General features: G+C 37.6%; 1 protein-coding gene across 4 annotated transcripts in view; it reads left to right on the forward strand.

Annotated features, from left to right (window-relative positions):
- LOC126204419 (protein strawberry notch) overlaps positions 1 to 25064 on the forward strand; it is a 264401-nt gene that overhangs the window by 217309 nt on the left and 22028 nt on the right. For all 4 annotated transcript variants that reach the window (XR_007540499.1, XM_049938805.1, XM_049938806.1 and 1 more), the window contains 4 exons: positions 6272 to 6397; positions 6478 to 6599; positions 8327 to 8520; positions 22337 to 22448. Coding sequence is in view for 3 of the 4 variants with exons in the window: in XM_049938805.1 (XP_049794762.1) it covers positions 6272 to 6397; positions 6478 to 6599; positions 8327 to 8520; positions 22337 to 22422 (528 nt within the window). In the remaining variant the exon portion in view is untranslated. The remainder of the gene's footprint in view (positions 1 to 6271; positions 6398 to 6477; positions 6600 to 8326; positions 8521 to 22336; positions 22449 to 25064) is intronic.

A 25064-nucleotide genomic window follows, 5' to 3' on the forward strand; every position in this document is an offset into this window, starting at 1 on the left:
TTATAGACTGTGGGAAAAGGACAAATTAGGAGCAGGGTACCAGGTCACAAGTATTGTGAAGGCAAATGCTAGACTTAGCCATGTGACAGAGGGTATAGGGAATTTGTGCAGAGATGTTAGCAAAGAGGATTGGTTATTGTAGTAAAGGGAGCAGGCAACAGCCACACTAAGAACAGTAATTACAGCATTAGGGGCAGCTTGGATGCAATAGGAATAGCAGCTACTTGCACAAATGAGAGATTTATGGGGGTTCTGCAGCACTATGACCAGACCTGGGTTAACACTGCTGTGAGCAGTGTGTACGTGGAGATGAACAGGTTGCTGCTGACTGACATAAAATCTCATATGAGTGCAGTGACTGTTGCTGCAGTTTGGGAGGTGGGGTATACTAGACAAGGCCTACACCTGAATATGAGGGGGAAAGATAGGTTGGTTGAGTTTCTTGCAAATAATATTGGGGGGGGGGGGGGCACCACATAAAGCAAGATCCCTGTGGTTACTGGTGTCAGGGGGCAACATTTTTGGGTTAGAATTGGGATTCAGGCACCCTGTTTTGGAAGAAGTCAAAATAACAAAAAAGCCCCATGAAATGCTTAAGAAGAGCTTCTCGATTGTTGGAAAATTTAGAGACCTCTGAAATGAGAGAGATCCTGTGCTGTCTGAGTGCCACATAACCACCGGGTTAGATAAGTTACATATAAAAGATTACATTGTAGCAGCTTACTCGTGCAGAACTAGTATGGGAAAAGGAGGAGTTGCTACATACATTAAGAAAGAACACATGTTCAAAAATATTGAAACAAGTAGATTTTGTAGTGATCTTCACACAGAAGTTTGTGCTTGTCAATTAATTCTGAAAAATAGTTCACTTTAAATTGTGACTCTGTATGGATCCCCAATGGGAAATTTGGAACTGTTTGCAAGGAATCTGGATTCCTTACTGTGCTGTACCGGCAGCTGTTAATAGCCTGTGGTGACGTCTGTGTAGATTTTCTAAAGGATTCTGATAGGAAAAATTATCTGGAAACCTTATTTGGACCCTACAATTTGATCTCCATAGTTAACTTTGCAACGTAAATGGATAAAGAAGGTTGGACCGTAATTGACGTTTTCTTTGGTGAAGCTCAAAGCAAGAAAATAATCGTTCACCCAGTAACAAATGCTCCCTCTGATCATGATATACAGTTAGGATGAATAACGTAGTGCCTTCTAATATGGATACTCCTCAGTGGAAATCACTTAGAATAATTAATAACTCCGGGACAGATGTTTTCAAGAATTGTGTACAGTACATGAATTGGTTATTAAAAAATTGAGGAACATGCACATAAAGTGAGAAATCGATAATTTCGACAACAGACTAAAGGCTGTGAGATCTGTTCAAAAAATTTTGGAACTTTGTCCACAAATCTTTTCTGCACTTATCTTTTACTTATTGTGCATGGTCTCGAAATACCCTCTTCCACAATTGATGCACTGCTCCCAAAGCTGTTTCCACTTTCAGAAGTAGGCTTGATATGCCTCTTGCTGGATCACATGATGCGCCATCTGCGAATTTTCTTTTATCTCATCTGTCGTTGACGATCTTCATCCTTTCAATGGGGTTTCTAATGGGTGATCCTAAAGCTTTTCACAGATAGCGATGCGAAGGTCTTTCTGGTCTTGACTTATGAGCTTTGGGATGAACTTGGTGGCAACAGAATGCATTCCAAGATGCTGTGTCAGGATTTCATGTCATGATCCAGCTGAAATGTTACATTCCGCTGCAATCTCTCATACAGTCAATCTTTGATTGGTATGCACTGTTTCATTCACATTCCTGACATGAGCGTTGTTAGCAGACTTCGAATGGAGGCCCTGAATGATGGTCATCTTCAACTTCTGTCTGGCCACTTCCATTTGAACCATTCGTAACACCGAGTACGGCTTAAGCACTCATTACCGTAGGCTTCCTGCATCATTGGTATGTGTCTGTAAAGATTTTCTTGAGTTTCAGACAGAAGGTGCCCCTCTAACTCTTCATCTCGAAATTTGCAAACTCTACAACACAACGTTCTACCCAATACAGCACTGAAAAATAACTGACAGACATACAACAATGAAACTTCCGTCAGTACATATTAAACACAGATGTGTGTAAGGATGCCAACCACATTTCGCTCCAACACACCATTGGTGCGAAATTTCTAATGTTCCCAAACTTTTTGAACAGATCTCTTAAGTGGAATGTAGTGAAATGAGAGACAGGACATCCAGCCACAGAATAGGATAACATCCTTCTGAACTGAATGGAAGGACTATAAATGACGGGTCACAAGTAGCAAACATATTTAATAATCATTTCTTAGATATAGTAGAAAGCATAGGGAGTAACAGTTCAAGAGAAAAATCACAGCAGTATGTTGAAAAAGTAACTCTCATAAAATTCAATGAATGTATCGTAAACTAATTTTGGTAAACATTTTTGGAAAGCAGTGATCAATTAATTGTTATATTTTGACTAAAGTTCAGTCTTGATCACGTCATGTATGTTTTAATGATACAGGTAACCGGTTTCGGTTCTTTCTACAAAACCATCATCAGACCTATGGCTCCTTAGGATGGTAGGCGGAGCTCTCCTCGCTGCTACGCAGTCACCTACCATCCTAAGGAGCCATAGGTCTGATGATGGTTTTGTAGAAAGAACCGAAACCGGTTACCTGTATCATTAAAACATACATGATGTGATCAAGACTGAACTTTAGTCAAAATATATCATAAACTACTTTTTTCTGAAATTAAGAATATTATACATTCTCTCAAAAATGAAAGCTCATCTTGTTTTAATGGTATTGCAGAAGAGTTGTTGTACTTAGAATGTCATTTACATGTTCTGTCACCAAATTTTACGAGCAGTAATAAAATATCGACTGTTGGTATTTTCTGTGACAGTCTGTTGTCATGATCCAGCTGAAATGTTACATTCCACTGCAATGTCTCATACAGTCAATCTTCGATTGGTATGCACTGTTTCATTCACATTCCTGACATGATTGTGTGAATCAAAAGTATTCTAACCAAAAGAATGTAGAAAGCTGTACTTATTAATTCAGCCAATATAGTCTGGGGACGTAATTCTGACGGGAGAAATCGTGTAAGGGCTTCCCCAAGGCTCAGTCGGGGGTCCACTGTTGTTTTCTCATACATGTAAACGATCTTTCATCTAACATACTAGTAGAATTAGTTCTTTTTGCAGATGACACTGGTATTGTAATCAGTCCAAGCATGCACATAGAAACAGAAGAAATGGTAAACAGTGTTCTCAAAAGTACCATTGATGGTTTTCTGCAAATTGTCTCACCTGCAGTTTTAAAGAGAGACATATTCAGTTCTGCACATCTAGGGGTGCTACACCAATGATAAGTGCAACACGCAAAGAGAAAATAATAAATAAATGGAAACTTCAAAATTCTTAGGTGTCCATATCAATGAGAATTTAAACTGGAAAAAGCACATTTTGGAACTCCCGAAACAACTGAGTTCAGCCACATTTGCACTGAGAATCATTGCAAATCTTGATCTTTAAGAAAGAAACTCTTCATTGTTGAAAGAGGTGCTGTAAGAATAATATGTGATGCTCACCCACAATTATCTCATAGACATCTAGAGTTAGGTGTTTTGACTTCTGCTTCAGAGTACATTTATTCCTTCATGATGTTTGTTGTAAATAATCCACTAAAGTTCAAAAGGAACAGTGAACTTTATAATTATAATACCAGAAAGAAAAAATGGCATTCATTATTCCACATTAAGGTTGTCTTTAGTACAAGAAGATGTGCACAGTGCCGCAACTAAAATTATTGATTCTTCTAATAATTTCCGGGTATGCAGCCGGATCCCGTCGACATTCTGCCACGATATTTCGGCCCAGAGACGTCCGGCCATCATCAGGTGAGTACACAACTACTGAAGAGCCCAGGTGCAGTCGCGGTATTTATGCCGATTCTCGCGCATGTGAAATGTACTGGCATCCTACAGCGCATGCGTCAGGTGTTGACATGCGCAGCATAGCCGAGTTGTACGTGCTGCCCTCGGTGGTGAAAATAAAAGTTCATCTAGTCATTGAGTATCGAATGACATTGTCGATTCCGCTGTGATTGTATGATTTTAATAACAGGATTCCAATTTTTATCCAGCTGAAAGCCGTTGTCACGATTTATAAGATTATTGGCAAGACGTATTTCCACTGATTCCTTGATTACGGAATCCCAAAAACCGGAAACCGGGGATAAAATTTTTGTTCCATTGTATTCCATTGAATGTCCCAATGAAATACAGTGCTCTGCTACTGCCGATTTTGACGGTTGCCGCAGACGGGTGTATCTTTCATGTTCTATACATCGTTCATGGACAGTTCTTGTCGTCTGGCCAATATATGCAGAACCACATTCACAGGGAATTTTGTAGACGCCTGCTTTCTTCAGTTGTAAATCGTCTTTAACGGATCCAACCAGGACCTGGTTCTTTGCTGGTGGACGGAAGATAACCTTGATTTTATTTTTCTTCAGTAATCGGCCTATTTTCGACGACACATTCCCGGCGTATGGAAGGAACGCAGTTGATTTAAAGTCGTCATCTGCGTCCTCAGTGCGTTGCTTCTTGTTATGATAGTTGCGCATGGCCTTCCTTCTCTACACTTCTCGCCAAATAAGGAAGGCCATGCGCAACTATCATAACAAGAAGCAACGCACTGAGGACGCAGATGACGACTTTAAATCAACTGCGTTCCTTCCATACGCCGGGAATGTGTCGTCGAAAATAGGCCGATTACTGAAGAAAAATAAAATCAAGGTTATCTTCCGTCCACCAGCAAAGAACCAGGTCCTGGTTGGATCCGTTAAAGACGATTTACAACTGAAGAAAGCAGGCGTCTACAAAATTCCCTGTGAATGTGGTTCTGCATATATTGGCCAGACGACAAGAACTGTCCATGAACGATGTATAGAACATGAAAGATACACCCGTCTGCGGCAACCGTCAAAATCGGCAGTAGCAGAGCACTGTATTTCATTGGGACATTCAATGGAATACAATGGAACAAAAATTTTATCCCCGGTTTCCGGTTTTTGGGATTCCGTAATCAAGGAATCAGTGGAAATACGTCTTGCCAATAATCTTATAAATCGTGACAACGGCTTTCAGCTGGATAAAAATTGGAATCCTGTTATTAAAATCATACAATCACAGCGGAATTGACAATGTCATTCGATACTCAATGACTAGATGAACTTTTATTTTCACCACCGAGGGCAGCACGTACAACTCGGCTATGCTGCGCATGTCAACACCTGACGCATGCGCTGTAGGATGCCAGTACATTTCACATGCGCGAGACTCGGCATAAATACCGCGACTGCACCTGGGCTCTTCAGTAGTTGTGTACTCACCTGATGATGGCCGGACGTCTCTGGGCCGAAATATCGTGGCAGAATGTCGACGGGATCCGGCTGCATACCCGGAAATTATTAGAAGAAGAAATACGCCGGGAAAATTTCAGAAGTCGCATCAAAATTATTGATATAAAGTGTCTGACAGACAGAAAAAGTAAAATGACAACCCCTTTTGTTCTGTAGAAGAATTTCTATTATTGTAATGTTGAAACAGTGGTGGATGGAAATTACTAACTCACATCTGTATATTAAAAACAAACAAACAAACAAATAAACAATTAATTAAAAAAAAACCTTGCAAATGTCCAGCACGTAGCCATAGTACAAATTAATTTTTGTTGTGAATGTTCCACATCATTACAATCTATCGTGCAGAATGATCTATGGAATGTGAAAGTAGTTAACAGACAACTTATAAGCAGCTTGAATAATATTCCTCCAAATAGTGTAACATGAACATAACTTGCATTATGTCAAGTAATACCAGGTCTCACGTCATGCCTTATGTAAGAATGTATGAGAATTATCGATTTTGGGTTGCGGATGTTGTTTGGTTATTATTATATAGGCTGTAGCCTACATGAGAGAGAAAATCCAAATCTGATTCTGTTCTTTGAACAACATAGCAAAATTAACTGATAAAACTTAGGTCTGAAATATATACAAGTATTTAAGATGAGCATCTGTTCGGGTTTGTGAAAGGATATTACTGCTTGGAATACTAACAAAATAACTAATGTAAAACAGGGTCAGTGCTCTGTTGTAACAATAGTATCATGTTTAATGTGCACTCCACTTTTATATGTTGCATTTCATTCACATCCTGCTCTTTACCATTTCAGATAAGGAACAATAAGCAGACGGCAATTTTGGCTGTTGCAGTAGGGACCCCTAAAGGAAAGAAGGAAAATGACAAGAAGGCAAAAGATCAATTCTACACCATTTACAGGCCCAATACTGGATTACAGGTATACTGTGGTCTCAAATAAATTAGAAACATTTTATTTGAAAAATTAACATAACTGTTAATATGTACTTTCTGTGATAGCTGCGCCAAGAGACATTAGGGGAATTAGAGAAAAAGTACAAAAAGGTTTCTACGGATGATGCACAGTCCCACTGGACACAACAGTATGACGCCTCAGTCACTACGTGTTCCCATGCCTACTGGTGAGTGCCTGTTCTTTTTCAAAGCTGGAGCCTGTTCACTTTTCAGCTATTTGCAATTCTGTTTGCGGAATGATTAATTAGTACCTAACACTTTGAGACCTCATTCCAGATTTGCAGGATTACACTTGAGATCTAAATGGTGTTGTGTGGTATTCACATATGAAATAATTTTGCTGAAGATAAGTGTTAACTTTGTAATCAAGTGCTTTTATAGACTCCCACCTCAACAGCTGTAATGGTGCCATATTTCTGGGAAAACTTGGTTAAGGTCATGTACATAAACTTGCCGGTTATGTTATGGTTGAAATGTTGTCAGCACTTTCATTACCTATCATTGTGCCCTGAAATGACGGACATCGTACGCGAGATACTTGCCACCCCTCTTCAAGTGGTGTTCCGTCGCCAACCCAACCTCGAGAACATCCTAGTGCATCCCCGTGCCACTCCCAATCCCAACCCCTTGCCACAAGGATCATAGCCCTGTGGAAGACCCAGGTGCAAAACTTGCCCAATCCATCCACCCGGCACTTCCTATTCCAGTACTGTCACAGGTTTATCCTTCCCCACCAGGGGCTGGCTACCTGTGAAAGCAGCCATGTCATTTACCAGCTCTGCTGCAATCATTGCACAGCTTTTTATATTGGTACAACTTCTGATCAGCTGTCCACCAGGATGAATGGCCATTGCCAAACCGTGGCCGAGAGCAAAGCAGACCACCTTGTGGCACATCATGCAGCTCAACATAATACATTTGATTTCAATGGCTGCTTCACTACCCGAGCCACCTGGGTACTTCCCTCCACCACCAGCTTTTCTGAACTGTGCGGATGGGAATTATTCTTACAACACATTCTCCGCTCCCGTAATTATCCCGGACTCAACCTACGGTAACATACTGCCTCCACACCCTCCATCCAACAGTTTCTACCCCCTCTGGCCTATCATCTCCTCCCCATTCTCATCTCCTACCCCGTTTATTTGTAGCTCTCTGCCGGTGCATCTTATGTCTTTTACTGCTCCTCTCCTTTTTTGTTACTTTTTTTTCCCCAAGTCCGTGCCCCTCAACCTCTTGATGCTGCGCCTGTTAGCAGTCTAATCCCTGCACACTCCACCAGACAGTGTTCGTCTCTCTCTCTCCCCACCCATACAGTACTATCCCTTCCCCTTCTCCTTCACCCTCCCCAACCCTCCAGATTGTTGCTTGCATCCCATGTGATGTTGCATTCCAGTCCGAGATGGTGGGGTTGGAGGTCATGTGTGCATGAGGTGTGCTTGCTTTGTGAGTGTATTTTAATCGTGCGTCTCTGCAACTTGACGTGTCTTTTTTACAGTAAGAAGCAATTTGTCCTTTCATACAATGTTGATATTCCTACCTGGAGTTTCCATTGTTTAATCAAAGTGGTCAATGTTTTTGACCTTTACTGAAGGGCTTACCCAATATGTTTCCCCCATAACTTTCACTTCAGTACAAAAGCTGTGTAACAAGCTGTGCATAATACAGCAAAGGAAAAAAAGGCATTGGCTATGTAAAAGGAATGAAAAATTGAAATGTTCTGCTTATTTGATATCTCTCATAACTTTTAGGTAGCATTGCTGAAATTGTTCATAGTCTACTGTTATTTACTCTACCTGTTTTTTGACCTGGTTAAACCAGTGAACTTAGTAAGCAATTGGTTATTTAGTCTGACATTATTCAAGAACTAACTTTTCATTTGTGATTGTTTCAGGCGTGGAAACTGCAAAAATGTGACTCTCGGCTTAGACTGTGAAGTTGGCCTCCGAAGGCGTACCTACAATGTTCTGGCAGGTTCTGTACTGAGTGTGTGGACACGTGTTGAAAATGTATTGGCAGCGAAGTCTGGCCACAACAGCAAGATGCAGGTAGTACGGCTACGTACAGGTGAAGGAGTCAAGATTGTAGGTATGCATACACATTACTCTCTCTCTCTCTCTTATCATATTCGTATAGATTTAAGTGTCAGGAAGTCGTTTCTGAAAGTATTTGTATGGAGTGTAGCCATGTATGGAAGTGAAGCGTGGATGATAAATAGTTTGGACAAGAAGAGAATAGAAGCTTTCAAAATGTGGTGCTACAGAAGAATGCTGAAGATTAGATGGGTAGATCACGTAACTAATGAGGAGGTATTGAATAGGATTGGGGAGAAGAGAAGTTTGTGGCATAACTTGAGTAGAAGAAGGGATCGGTTGGTAGGACATGTTCTGAGGCATCAAGGGATCACAAATTTAGCATTGGAGGGCAGCGTGGAGGGTAAAAATCGTAGAGGGAGACCAAGAGATGAATACACTAAGCAGATTCAGAAGGATGTAGGTTGCAGTAGGTACTGGGAGATGAAGAAGCTTGCACAGGATAGGGTAGTATGGAGAGCTGCATCAAACCAGTCTCAGGACTGAAGACAACAACAACAACAACAACAACAACAACAACAACATATTCATGTAGTGAAATACGAAATCATTTTCCCTTCCTGTTGCAGTGTAAATTATCAGTTCCAAAAATAAATCTCCAGAAGCAAAGCTGGTCACAGTATCTTTATGAGACAGGCTATGTTTATTCTTACAGACTCCTGGAAATTATTTTCGTGCCCATTTGCTAAACGTTGCCTAATACATATTTGTTTACATTGTGTAGCTAAGGCAATCCTTATTTTATGGTTTGCGAATATCTGCTCTGCTTTGTGCTGTTGTTTTCTTCTTTTGCCTCCACCTAATTCCATCTCTCGCACACATCCTCTCTTCTCTAAGCTCACTTTTCTCTTAAGAAATCCATAGTTAGTTGATTTATTCATATTTTTCTTCAATTGCTGCTTTGGCTCACGACAGTGTGAAGAGTTCCATATCAGATTACTTCTGCAAGCATGCTTTTACTCTTCCAAAATTTTGACCCTCATTCCTTCTTGTTTCCTGATAACACTCTCATGATCTTTGAAAGTGCTATCCATTACTCCATCAGTCTTCTGTACTGTCTGAAGTCCAATGGTTCCATATCCACACTTAATTTGTCCTCTGTTTTTATATCATTTGCTGTTCTTCACATAAGACTTCTTCACCTTCCACAACATTTTAGTCCTGCTTGCTCCTTAAATGTTTGTCTGGATTATGTCATCCATCTGTCTCTTACATATTGCAGCAATAAGATAATCATTGTGTACAAAATGTATTGTTTTGCATGATATTCCTCTCCATGCCAAACTGCAGTTCTCGGCACCACTTTTGTATCAGGAAGCCGTCAGCCATTTTACTTCAGACCACCTCAGTGTGTGTCCATGGTCCTCAAACTCATAGACACACTGCCAGACCCTTGTCCTTGCTGAATTGCCCATACTATGCTACAGAGTTACATTTTTCACCATCCTTATTTAAACAGTTGGTTTTGAGAGATTTTCAAATTTAAAAAAGAGGAATAGCTTCATGCTCATGGAACCAGAGACCAAAATATAAAAGAAGAAAAGTAGTTAAGTTCCATTAACCATCTGTGGACACCATTCTGTCATTCAGTCACTCAGCACACATTTTGTTCAGTGTTCCCATAAGAGCCTCCTCACAAGGCTGTGGATTTTTAGGTTGTAAAAATTGTATTTTATATGCCTAAAATGGGCTCTTTCAGTACCTCATTTAAGCTATATGAAACCAAAAATAGGCCCAAAAAGTATTATGCAGGAAAACTAAACATAATGTAAAATAACACAGTGTTGACACTTAGAATAGTGTTGTTCTTTAAAAACAAGGAAATGAAAATTGCACAGTTGCACAACAAAGCAAACATTATACAACTTTACTGTTCAAACTGGTCACAAATATTTTTAGCTTTCCCAGGATAAAAGTACACCATGAAACACCTATAGTCATATGTTGAAATACGGGTAAGATGTAATTTTAAAAATGCCAGATAAACCAGTGATTTCATTCAGACCATAGTAGCCTTCACAGTAAATAACTAAAACCTATTCTAGGTTTTTCACAGAAAAACTATAGGCCTTATCAGACAGTATTTATGTACGAAAAAATGAACGTTCTACATCAATAGATGTGACAGGATGTACTCCACTTTCGATACATGTTGGACAGGAATGCTGCAAATTGGGGACCTGGATTTTCTGTATGTCCAAGAATGCTGCTGCACACAAGTCCTTCAGGCCAATATTCTGTTAAACCTTTTGCATTTTTTCTCCCACTTCACCTTGTGCTTCATTAATTTTCATTTTAACTTCCTGTGGCAAGGAAATGTCCTCATAGATACGTCTTTCTAAGGCTTCTAATTTGGAAATAATTGTTACTATAAATGTGTAGTTGGTTCTAATATAAGCCAAGACCTGTTGGGTTGAGGGAACTTTTTGAGTGATTGTTTTGTTGAAGATACAGAGGCGTCCTCTGATAGATATCAGTTACTTTCTGGACTGCTGGGAGATGCGTAGTGTAATATTCTGCTGCTGCTAAGCACATGCCCCAGTGGGTAACAACAGTTTCAGGTGGCAAGGAGACATCAGGAAGTTGTTCTTTGAATGCCTGTATCCTTGTAGTGCCTTAACAAAAACTTTCTTTTCCATGGAGATTAATGTACCTTACAAAATTCTTGCCTTCCTGACTCTGCTACACCCTTGATACCATGTGCTACACAAGTTACATGCAGAGTAGAATACAGGGTGTCCGTAATTAAAGTTCCAAGTCCAAAACACTGAGAGACAAAACCATTGCTCAGAATGATGTCAAAGTTGAACAGCATATTATTAATGCAAGGGGAAATGATGCGGAGCCCAAAAACGAAAATTTGACCAATAGATGGAACTGTAACCATCTTAACATAAATGGCGTCAGCTACCAATGGCAGGTGAGTTGCAACGCTATGGTTACAGTTTGAATTGCATGTTACACCATCCGCACTGTTCATTGTGCACGACTGCACAAGTTCAGCAGTCTACAGTTGCGGTACTGTTAACCATCCCCCATGGCAAGGTCGTACCACATCGGAGGATACTGCAAGGAGCATGCCTTCAATTCAGTTACGTTCGTAATTGGAGGAATTATCATGGACCCTCTCTACTATGATGCGAAGTTATTTCCCTAAAGACACCATTATGGTGTGGCTAATGAATGTAAAGTAATTTGTAGAAATGATCATGATGTCACTTATCTTGATGCTGCTGAATATCCTTTGTACATGTGGCTTCATTGTCTAGGCGATGAAAGAGGTACGGGTTTTGACTATTACCAGACTACCGAAATCATGAAGCAGGATTCTACGATTTTTTGTTTAGAAAAAACACACATTTATTGTTAGAACTTTAAGCTCGAAAGTTATTTAGTAAATTTCACAATCTCAAATCACAAAAATAAAGTACCATGTGCATTGTGGACACCACACGTTTGTCAAGAAACACACATAAAAACAACAGCTCTCAACCGCAGCCAAAACACAAGTGGCCCAAATCACATTGCTGACCAAAGATCACAGAGTCATATCAGAAAAGAACTTACGATTTCTGTATCGATTATTGACACTGCATTTTTAAGTTACATGAAATATCAAATAGGATAAAGGATAATTCAGTGACAATAATAATATGAGTGACAAAATTGTACATATAAATAAGTCAAACTTTCAGAAATAATAAAAGTCGTAATTTAAATATACACTCTTTCAAATTTGCATTAATCACAACACCTACCCTAACATCATATTAAGCGAATGCTTTTTGAAAACAACTTTAATTAGTGTATAATATCTCATAACAAAATGGGCTCTATTGGTCAGTTCCATTACAATAGCCCCCCAAGAATTTTGTAAGCTTGAACATGCAAACAAAATTCTGACACCAGAATAATGGAACTGCCAAGAATATGATTTAAAATACATTTAAATTTTTAATTGAACTGTTTTCTTTGAATTTTACTAACTTTCCGCCCATAGCAATTGGCATTACATGAGGTTTGACATTGAAATTGTGTTACACAAAGTGAAGGAAAACATCCAGTTGTTCATTTTAAGGTAAATGAAATACAAAGAAGATTTTCGATTTTCACTTAGATGAGTCTATAATGTCGTAGCACTTCACATTAAACCGTTAAAAGGTAGTAACTTTTGACGATATGTTTGTTTTACTTTCTTTTGTTGACCACTTTACTCACTACTCACAGTAATGTGCCACATTGTCCATTTGCACTTTGCTGACCTCCCTTAATAGGTTTGTTTTCTGCTTGTACTGAAGCATGTCCATTTCCACAGCTTAGTCATCTGTATTGCTTCGTTGATTATAATGCCATGTTATCTAAAAATAAAATACAGAGATCGCCTTTTAGTTACATAATGTTTGTATCTAAGTACATGGTTAGGATACATTTTTATCCTTCTGGTAATGTTCATCTAGTGGGTGAAGTTTACAGGATCTGTCTGAGTAATACTACAAAGGTATGGACTGGTCTGGAAAGGATCCTATAACTAACAATAAATTCAATAAACTTGTAATACAAATGCATTAACATTTTGGGTGTAAAATGTCTTATCGCAAACTATAACACCTACACCAAGGATAAACAAAAAAATTAAATTGTTTTCAAAAGTAAAGCTAGTCAGTCTGTTACAACAGTTCATATTCACAGTAAAAGTGCAAGAGTAGAGTCATGGTGGGTTGAAAGTATTAGGATAACATTTGTATATGAAATCAGAAAAGTATTACTGCCTATGCTTTGTAGTGTTTGAGAAACAAATATACAGTAATTCATGTTGTTTACTTAAAATGATTCTCCCCCTTGTTTAGTCTGACATTTCAACAACTTAGGTGTGTGGTAATTAAGAATCTTCCTTTAAGATAAAAAATTAAAAAACTGCTAATTGCTATGAGACAGATCTAGCACTGATTAGTGGTTTACATTTTAAATGATGTCTCAACGAGTGTAGTGTGAGAATGTTACACAAGCTAAAATTTCACAAATTATCAAATATCATTCAAATTGAATAGACATATAGAAATATCAAGAACTAACATGATGAGCATATTACACATAAAGAAAATAATTGCAAACACTTCATACAGCAAATACATTTTAAAGAACTAATAAACATTTTCAAGGACAAAAAACTAGATCATAAAATCAGTCAATTTTTATACACAACATTTCATAATTTCCAGTGAGAAGCTTATGTTGAGTCACCTTTTAACTTTCTCAGAATTGTCTTTCCCCTTTTGTTTATACATTTTCAATGAAACGATATTCCTTAGCCTGAGAACTTTGCTGGATTTAGGATGCACTAACCGGTATGCATTAGGGTGTGGATTCTCCACAATCTTGAATGGACCCGTGTAAATATCAAAGAATTTCTTTATTTCAGAATTCAACATTTTTTTATTTCCCATGTGATTTTACTAAAACATAATCTCCAACTTTAAACTTGGCTGCTTTGATCTTGCTATCATGTTGTCTTTTCTAACCTCTCCCTGTTTTATCATGGTTTCTTTGACTATGGCTTCACGATCACACATAGTCGTCATTGTGCATGGTGGAAATTCTACGAGTTCAGTGATAATGTTGTCTGATTTTAGATGAAACATAATTTCATAAGGTGAAAATCCTGTGGAAGTATATTGTAAGCTGTTCATGACATCTTCAAAGTCCAGTACATGGTTGTACCATGTAGGATGTTTATGACTGCAATATGTATGACATAAACGACCAATCTTGTGCATATACCTCTCAGCTGGGTTTGACGACAGATTATACAGATATTTGAACATGTTTAATTCCTGATTTATCAATAAAGGCTTTCTAAACTTTTGCCAAAAACTGTGAACCATTATCAGACAAGATCACTTTTGATTTCCCGATGTTTGAGAAATAGTCTTTTTCAACTTTTGTAACTATCTCTTTACCTGTGACTTTCCTGACAGGATACAACTGGATTAGTTAAGAAAATACATCCACCATGACAAAAATGTAACAGTGGCCACTCCTACTCCTTGGAAGAGGCCCATAGAAATCAACAGCGACTAAGTATAGAGGTTGTGCAGGAGTAATGTTTTGCATTTCACCTTGATATTTTCTGTTACTTACTTTGACTTGTTGGCACTTGTCACAAGTTGACAATTCTTTTCTAACTTTCTTGGCCATATTGTAGAAGTATATATTTCGTTGTAATTTCTGCATACATTTTGGAATGCCATAATGACCGTAGCTCTCATGTGTATACCTAATTAACCTCTCAGCTTCATCTTCAGGCCAGCATAGCTTCCAGTTGTCCGAGTGTTCATCAGTTGTCCTAAATAGAGTACCTTTAAATACCTTATAGTACTTGCCTAATTTTTCATAGTGCTTTTTCCCTAAACAGTTCTTTATTAATTTCCAATTTGTGTCATGGTTATAGCTCATCCTGGTAGCCTTGATAGAGCATCTGCAACCATGTTGTCAATGCCTTTAATATACTTAATTTCAAAGTTAAAGTATTGTAAATACAATGCCCATCTTGTAAGCCTATTATGATAGAGCTTGCATTCGTGTAAATAGCTTAAGGCTTTATGATTGGAGTACACTATTACCTTATGTCCTAGTAAATAGGTCCCGAATTGTGAAAATGACCACTGTATGGCTAATAACTCTTTCTCTGTGACTTTATAGTTTTTCTCATGCTTCAGTAACATTTTGCTTGCAAACGCAATTGTACAATGAATTACCTCCCTATTAATTTCTTTCTCTTGAAATAATTCAGCACCTAACCCATAATCAGTATGTAAACAGAAAGGTAAATTGAAGTCTAGTCTGTGCAATAGGTTCTGGTTATTCAGTTCTTTTTTTATTTTGTCGAAAGCCTCTTGACAATCTTTACTCCATATCCAAACAGTGTCCTTTAATAAATTACTTTGACAGGGTTTGTTTAAGCTTTGTTTACTTAAAAATTTTCTGTAGAATTCACATAGCCCTAAAATGATTTCAGTTGTTTTCTATTACAGGGTATAGGAAACTCAGAAATAGCTTTAATTTTGTCTGGATCTGCCAAAATTCCTTTTTCTGTTACAAAATGTCCCAAAAATTTTAACTGAGGTACTGCAAATTTGCACTGTCATTCCTCCTCTTGTAAGTTTCTCAAATGCCTGTCTTAAAAGCCCAACACGTTTATTCCAATCTTGTCTAGTTACTAAAATGTCATCTACGCAAATCACTAATTTGGATACAAGTTCCTGCCCAAGCACATGGTCTAAAGCTCTAATAAATTTGGCTACCGATGCGTTCAATCTGAAAGGGACTACATAATACTAATGGCAACAACCATTGTATAGAAAAGCGGTGTATTTCCTAGTCGGGTGTCAGGGGCACTTGGTGAAAGCCTGAGGTTAAGTCTAGACCTGACATTAATTTCATATCCTTGAACTTGTGCAACAGCTTATCGATGTCTTCAGGGTGGTCTGTTTCCCTGTGTAAGATTTTATTTACAGGCTTGGAGTCAAGAACTATTCTGACTCCCCCACCTCTCTTTGACACAACTACCAATGGGTTCTTATAAGCGCTGATAATCCTTTCAGTAATGCCACATGCTTCCATCATATGTAATTCTTTCTCAACTGCTGTACATTTTGCAATGGGCACACCATACAGTTTTATGGAAAACAAATCATAGCATCTCACTAGCAACTTACATTAGTAGCCTCTAACTTTCCCTGGAATGTTGCTAAAGACATGACTGTATTCCCATAACAAAGACTCTAGTTCCTGTTCTTGCCCATTGTTTAGACCACTAGCTTCTGAAATCTTAGTGTCTACTTAAGTCTAGCTCTGGTATGTCTTTGTCAACCCATCTTTTTTCCTTTACAGGATTTATAGGATTAAATTTATCGTTACACAACTGTATTAGGTCTGACAAACTTGGTGGAGATACATTCCCCATTTGGTGGTGTTATGATAAGTTTTTGCCCACCCCAGTCAAATCTTGCAGCTACACTTTTAATCCATGACATCCCGAGAATACAGACCTCACTGAGTCGTCGTATAATTAGGCATCCAAGTGTAAAGATGACTCCCTCAATTGTAAAAGATAACAAAGTTTGACTTTTAACTGTTTTACTGCATTTTCCTGTAGCACCTTTTATTTTCACCCCAATGACTGGCATTTCAAAGTATTCTTTCTCGCACTTCAGCTTTTTGCTTGATATTTCAGATATTCCCGACACTTGACTCCCTGTTTCTATAAGGCACTTGCCGTCCCAGGTACCAACTTTTACTCTAATGAATGAATTACATATGTCATCACCTTTTTCAGACTGAACACATTCATACAACAAATCATTTGCAATTTCACTAAAACAATGACATCCTGAGTTACAGTTACCTATATTACTGTCACTTGTATTACCTACTGTCATTACATTAACATACACATCATGAACACTGTCACTTGCATGAATAATTTCATTAATCCAAACACTTTCATCAGTATAACATTGTTCGCCACTAAGGTATTTGTCCTTCAGTTGTTCAACAATAATATGATTACTAATTTGCCACCAATCATTGGGTATATCTACTACATGCACAATATCAGTATATCCCACAACACCTAATGCTTCCATTTCCTCTTTCAAACAAACAAAGTATTTCTCACCATCATCATGTACCATTAAATCTTCATTTTCCCCAAATACTACAATCATCAACCTCTCTCTCCTGAAAATTTAGTGTTGCTTTCACACCCAAGTGTATTTACTTCTTTACTCATTAAATCAATGTCAACAATTTGCTCATCTGGTTCCCTCATCAGTGCTTCAATTCCAAAATTCAATTAAGTCAATTACTTCCTCTGGCTCTTTATTACAACCAGTGTGTTCATTCCTCTTACCTGCATTTTTAGTGTTAGAAGAGGAACAAGTGTCATTCTTAACAGATACTGTGTTTATAGAGTAGTACACATTCATAAGACAACTACTCATTACTTCAGATGTATCTTTTGGTACAGTGTAGTCACTGGTGTTTGTCCATTTATTATCTGTGCTTTTCACCCCTACCTTGTGGACCGACAATGGAGTGGATGCTAGTTTTTTCTTCATGACTTCCCTTAGAATTTTGACTCCTGGTGTCACTATGTTCATGCCCATTCCTATTACTGTTTTCAAACTCCATGTTATTATTTCTGTTCAAGTTGTTCCCAGATTATTCCCTTGAATTGAAATTATTATTATTGTGACTATTTTGTTGCCTATGACGAAAACTGTGGTTGTTAGACCTACTGTTTTCCCTTCTGCTAAAATTATTTCCACAACTATGATTCCCACCTCTCTGTGTGTGACTGAAATAGTTTTGTGGTTTTCCCACTTTGCCTAAGATTCTGTCTAGTTTGTCCATGTAATTTAGAAATTATCCAATGTTGTTATCTGGTCCATAAACAAGGTCTCGTTGCACATCAGTTGGCAATCTTCTCTTTAAAGCATCAATCTGTGTGAGCTCACCAAAGGGTTTACTCAAATTTACAAGTTCTTCAATTAATCTTTACAAAACTGTTTTGTAGTCCCCTGTGTTTCCCTATAATTCAGTCCATTCAGGAACTCTTTATCCTGGCTTGTTCAGTTTCAGGCCAGAACCATTTTAAGAACTCTCTTTCAAATTGTGCATAAGACATGTCCACAGAAAAAGTTTGATTGACCTATGACAAAGATTCCCCCTCCAAAATTTTTTTTCAAACTTTAACTCATATTATGCAGAAAGTTGTCCCTACAACTCTGCAGAAAGTCGGCAGGATGCAAACTACACTCATTAGAAAAGTTTTTAACTGGAATGTTGGATAATAAGGTAATGTGTTCATAGAAAAAATTTTGTTAGCTACATCGCTGTTAAGTAATTTAAACTAATGATTTATCTCTGATATTGTACTTTTTAGTTCTCTAACGTTTGTCTTAGTTTCAACCTCTTGGAGTTTTACAGTGTCCACTTTATCATTCACAACAGTTAGTTTCGAATCTACTCTACTTTCAAGATTTACAGCCATAGCTTTTACATTTACACAAACTGTATCTATTTGTCTGTTAACACTAACAAAACACTTTGCATTTTTCTCTTTGCCTGTGACCAGTTCATTTCTTACAGATTGAAATTTATTACTCAGACTACATTTTACTTCTCCCACTTTAGATTCTACCACCAAAATCTTTGTTTCTGCCCTGCCAAGTTTCTTGTCTATCTTTGATACGTTGTTGCGAAGTTTATTACCCCAAAGTAAGACATTGTCAATTTTTTAACACTCCCTTGAGATGCGACACTTTCTGATCTATGACCCGAAAACTGTCCGCGACCGTCTGATTAATGTTTTGTAACTGTTCCTCATTAGCTTGTAAGTGTGCTGCTACTGTTTGATTTAAAGCTAACGATTGTTCCATCATTTGTAACGTTGATTTTGTGTCTTGACATCTCCCATTCTGATGGATTAAGACTTTGATCCGCTTCTTTGAATGACTCATCTTCCGTTTTTATCGGCATGTTGTAAGTCCTCAGAGAGCAACAAATTTTCACAATCCTGCATGGATTCAGCACCATTTTCCTCTTTTACAATGGTCATTTTCATTTAAAAAAATTTAAAAAAAGGGGGAATAAATATGTTGTGACTCGCCGATCTTTCAAAGTGCCGCCGCGCAGTTTACGCGTGTCCTCTGTGTCCTCTACATGCGGTGCTGTCTGCCAGCCATGCAGCAGCCGCGCCACCTGAGCGGCCAGCCAGCCAGCCAGTGGCCGCTAGACTTGGACTCAGTGCTGATTTGACTGTTACCTTGTACACATGTCTTATGTTGTCTACTCGCTCTGTGGCTTACATGTATTGTGTCATTTTTGAAATATATGTGTTCAACTTGACGTTATAAAAAAAAAGAACTACACAAATGTACTTATCTCTTCAGTGGATCTTCACTCGTGTGGTCAGTCCACTCATCTGCTTCATTTCGTCTCCCTTGACTTCCATGTATTGTACTTCTTTGCACCACATGGATATTAGACACAAGAAAATCCTATCTTTTTTAGGATCCTGCAAAACATAGATTTCATCGATCCACCTACGTATAAATGTCTTTAATCCCGGCACAGAGCCTCCAGTTACCATGGACCCTCTCTACTATGATAAAAGTTACTTCCATAAAGACACCATTACACTGTGGCTAATGGATAACAAGTAATTTGTAGAGATGATCATGATGTCACGTATCTTGATGCTGCTGAATATCCGTTGTGCATGTGGCTTCGTTGTCTAGGTGATGTTTGATTCCTTTGCTGTTGTGGATGAAAAAGGTGCGGGGTTTGACTATTACTAGACTACCGAAATCATGAAGCAGGATTCCACGATTTTTTGTTTAGGGGGGGAAGAAAACACATTTATTGTTAGAACTTTAAGCTTGAAAGTAATTTAGTAAATTTCACAACCTGAAATCCCAAAAATAAAGTACCACGTGCATTGTGGGCACCACACGTTTATCAAGAAACACACATAAAAACAACAAATCTCGACCGCAGCCAAAACACAAGTGACCGAAATCACGTTGCTGACCAAGGATCACAGAGTCGTATTGACAAAGAACTTAAGATTTCTGTATCGATTATTGATACTGCATTTTTAAGTTACATGAAATATCAAATAGCGTAAAGGATAATTCAGTGACAATAATAATATGAGTGACAAAATTGTACACATAAAGAATGCAAGTCAAACTTTCAGAAAAAATAAAAGTCGTAATTTAAATATTCACACTTTCAAATTTGCATTAATCGTAACACCTACCCTAACATCATACTAAGCGAATGCTTTTCGAAAACAACTTTAATTAGTGTATAATATCTCATAACAAAATGGGCTCTAATGGTCAGTTGCATCACACACTGAACACATCTTTCAGATAACTCCACTGCCAGAAGTCACACATATTAAGATCAGATGATCTGGACAGCTAGGCTGTAGGGAAATGGCTGCTGTAAATCTAGAATTTTTGAAACGCCTCTGCAGTAGCTGCTTCACTGGCTGTGCAATGTGCAGAGGTGTGTGATCTTGCATAAAAATGGCCTCGTCCACAGATCAACACTCTCGAAGGACTGGAATGACAGTGCGCGTAAGACTATCGTAATGTTTACCAGGTAACGGAACTGGCAGGACTCATCTCCTTGAAAAAAATATGGTCCTTTGATAAGGGATGCCGTCAACCTGCACCACACAATCACCTTGCAAAATGAAGTGGTAACTGTTGATGTACATGCGGATTTTCTGTTGCCCATACTATGCAATTCTACATATTGGCATGTCCTTGGAGATGGAAATCAAAATTTAACCCAGCAAATTAAATATTATAATAAAAGTGAACAATTGAGTCCCTGTGTCTCTTTGCATAATTTCAAAATACATTTACAAAATATCAACTTCAGAAATGCTCCGGTGTCAAGCGATATGAGAAGAAGTTTACAATTCCGAAATGGCAGGAAAAACTAATAAGCCTAAAAACATAATAGATAACCTCTTTGTTCCATGTTTGGCAGTGTATAACTTTTCCATCTGTCATATTGTGCAGAAACTGTGGCAGTCAGTGTTACATGACTAGACTTTGAACTAGTGATTTTCGGTATTTTCTTATGTTGAAACTTGAATACATAACATGCTGCGTGTTATACATTCATCGATACAGTATTTCTAGTTTGCATCGGCGGGTGTAACAAAGATTCGTTGGCCTCACTTTTCTACATTGAGACTCTGTTTATAACCACAGGGAGAGGTGGAGTTCTTTTTTTAATACAATGCGCAGTGGTTAGGCGGCTTTGTCTCCCCCTCGTGTATGTGTGGTAACCACCCCCCCCTCCCCCCTCTCATCTGGGATCAGTTGCAGGCCTATGAATATTATTCTTTGTGGAAACAGGCAGGATTCTATGAGCTATGGACTTAATTAATTAAAATATTTATTCAGATATCGTCTTCAGTCCTCCTAACTTCAATTCTTGTATGCAGTTATAATCTTCTAAAAATTCTAGAATTTTATTTTTTAAAAAAAAGGTACCTTTTAGGTTTTTAAAGCTAAAATAGGCATTAACATTGAAATAAGCTGTTGCCGGTGCTATAAAATTAACAGTTTCAATTTCATTTAGGTATGAAATTCATAACTACAAGTTTATTTACATCTAGGAACTCAAGAAAAGAATAGGCTTTAACCTAAAGTTCCATGATCTACTCCTCAGTATAGCAGCATTACATTCCCACTAGACACTCAAAGGAATTTCAAGTATATTGACTGCTATGTAATGAATAGTGGGGTAATATAATCGTCACAAATTGTTTATTAATTGGTGCAAGGTGCATCTACACTTGGTATATGGGGCTATAATGTGAAGTAGGTGCATTAATTCACACAAAAAAAAAAAAAAAAAAAAAAAAAAAAAGACAGATAGATGAACTTGTCACTTAACTTCGAGATAGTATTTGACAAACAAATTAGCGGAACTGACAGAACTTGGACTAATCGTTTAAGAGATTACTGTGAAATAATGCAGATTTTTATCATCAGTACAAAATTCTTTTGCGAAGAATTGATCTGCTTTAATTGCAACGTTACTGGTAAGAATTCCATCTATACAGCAATTTTAACTTCTGAAACACATTTTAGAACTCTTGTAAAACATTAGCTGTAGAATGTTTGAACCAGCATCCAGTTTGATAAGAATTGTTTGTAAAAATTTCTGTTGTGTGGAAAAAGTATTTAGGACATTTGTTTTCTATGTTTTTATAGGAACTTTAATTCCCAAGAGCTGTGTTGAAGCCCTCAGAGATGCTCTTTCATCAGATGCAGAGAAGACAGATGAACAAACATTTTGAGGAGGTGAAAATTGTTAACTCTAGGTGTAAGTATTTTCTGTTTTTATTACATATATATGTAGAAAAGTGACAAAAAGTGCATCTTTCTACTTACCACTTCCTACATGAAACACATTGCCAAATAAATGATAGCAGTTGTAAATACTCTCTCTCTCTCTCTCTCTCTCTCTGCCTCTCTCTCTCTCTGCCTCTCGTTGTAGAATAGTTTTGGTGGTGACATGTCAGTGTGTGCTAATATTAAGGATGACGGTCAGCACTCTTGTGACATTTAATTTTTTTATTGTTGTTACTCCTATCTGTAGTTTCTACCCCCAACCCTTTCACCATTTTGTTCACTCGCAAGGATACCTGCATTACTTCTGTTAACGCTTAGGTATTTTATCCAATTGTTCAGCATGGAGAAAAAAAAATATATCTCTGGAGGCAGAAACATTTTTTCCTTAACCATTGAACGTGGGTGCCGATTTTCATAACCTTAGTGGGCATGCGGATACTTTGTGCACATGTAAAGAATAGCTGTTTTTATAGTATTGAGGTGAACATGTATGTGCAGAATCACAGTTTAATCTTAGTTAAATTAAACAACGATAAGATAAACTTTTATATTCAAAAAATAACAAAATAAACTTACATTATATTGCTGCACACAAGTGTTACCCCACAGTAATGATCCACTCAAAGCATTAATTAAGACAGTGCAGTTGCATCAGATCCCCAACAGACACTTATTTGGTTACTAATTACCTTGTGTATAACTGCCTTTTTGTGGGATTATGCTGCTAGCTCGTATTCTGAGCATTTTCTTTCATTAATCCTAATTTTTTTTCTCACCTAGCTCACTGTTTATTTTATATTACGGCAGCTCATTTTGATGTATGACAACACAACATATCACTTCGTTAGGTGAAGCAATAATGAAGGAATAGGTATGGGCTCACAGTTATAAAACAACAGTGGAACGGTAGAAGACAATGTTATTTGTGGCGGGCACATTTTATACGTCAACACACTTGCTCAAGGTTTGAATAGAGGTGTACCTCCAGTATTTTGATAAAGTAAGCCATAATCAGAATTTGGAAGTTTTTTTAGGCCATATAAGTAGCACACTCTAATCATAAATGCTTGTTATATGGCCTTATCAAATTCTAAAATAAATACAATATGATACTGGTTTTATGTTCCTGGAATATAGTTTTCATGCTGTTAACAACATTATTTATTGGTCCCTTCTAATTCACTCTGTTCCCATCTGCATTTGCATTATTGTTATTATTAATTTCACACAATTTACTCACAATGAAACAACATAAACAGAGAAAAACAAAACAAAAAAACACATTACAGAGATATAATGACACTGGCAAGGTGTCGACTTTCAAGTAATGTTCACAAACACTGTGGCATAAACTTCCTTGAGCTCTCTTACACATAGGTCTGAATCATTAGAAGACAATAAAAGATGGAACAATTCATACCACAATTGCTTTGTCTCATATCACTGCCAAGCTAACAATAACTATACAATATGCAGTGTTGTTTGTATTTGCATTATCAAACAGCATGTTGGATGAACTAGAACTTAAGTATTCTTCCATAAATTCAATGGAGGGAAAGTTGGCAAAGGTAAACTAGAGCTATGGTAGCACCCCTTCCGGATAATACATGAACTACCTTTGAAATGTTCAGATGCGGATCCTCTTATGTAACAAGAGCGATCTATGTTAGACTTCTTAGCATATTATATGTGTGGGGGGAATCATTATATTCGATTTGCTGGGAGACTTTTCAAGTGGTGTATAGAATGTGGTTTTCTTTTTGAATGTGTAGTGATTTCTGAAATGGTGGTTAGGTTGAGAAATAAGAGCAAAGCCTAACAATGTAGGCACAGTCACAACTCTTGCATAGTTTTGGCTTTTCTTATGGAATTCATCGAAATCTACGAGGTGTGGGTTAGTGTGGTATCTGACAGCACAGCTAAAATTTAAAAGTTGGATAAACTACTGCCCTACATTTTGATGCTGTATACATTTATTCAACATAAATCTGTTTCTTGTAATCACTTTTGGACTTTGCTAAATTTTTGCTGTATATCAAAAGTTTTGAATGTAGTTATGAACTAGAAAGCCAGATAGAAAAAATCATTAGAAAAAATTGAAACAAACTATAATTCTAGATTTGTTAAATCGAAAAGTATGAAATACCTGTATTTATGTGTTTAATTTCCCACCATTTACGTTTTTTATTTTTTTATATGTAAAATCACCGACTGGTGTCTTGGTCTTAAGGCAACAAGAAGACTGAAGAAGAAATTGGTTACATTCAAAAATTATTTTATTCAGCTTATTGCTTTGGAGCGGATGGAGGGGGGATTAAACAAGAAGAAAAATCCTTAAATATTCTCCTTCATTTCTTCAAGAAGAAAAAAGATCTATAAGCATAGTTTGCTTTTTCTCTGCCTGGATAACATACTGGCAAGAGTGTCACTAATTGGTTGATATTTCCTAGAACCAATTTGTCTGTATTACTCAGGCCCAGTTGTATGAACGGTGCTGACTGGAGGTGCTGTTGTTACCCACTCCCCCTCCCCCCTATATCAGAAACTGAATTCAGTTCAGGAATCTGTTGGATCAGTTAAATGAGTT

This window comes from Schistocerca nitens, chromosome 9, assembly GCF_023898315.1.
Source record: "Schistocerca nitens isolate TAMUIC-IGC-003100 chromosome 9, iqSchNite1.1, whole genome shotgun sequence".
In the NCBI taxonomy this organism is placed as follows: Eukaryota; Metazoa; Arthropoda; class Insecta; order Orthoptera; family Acrididae; genus Schistocerca; species Schistocerca nitens.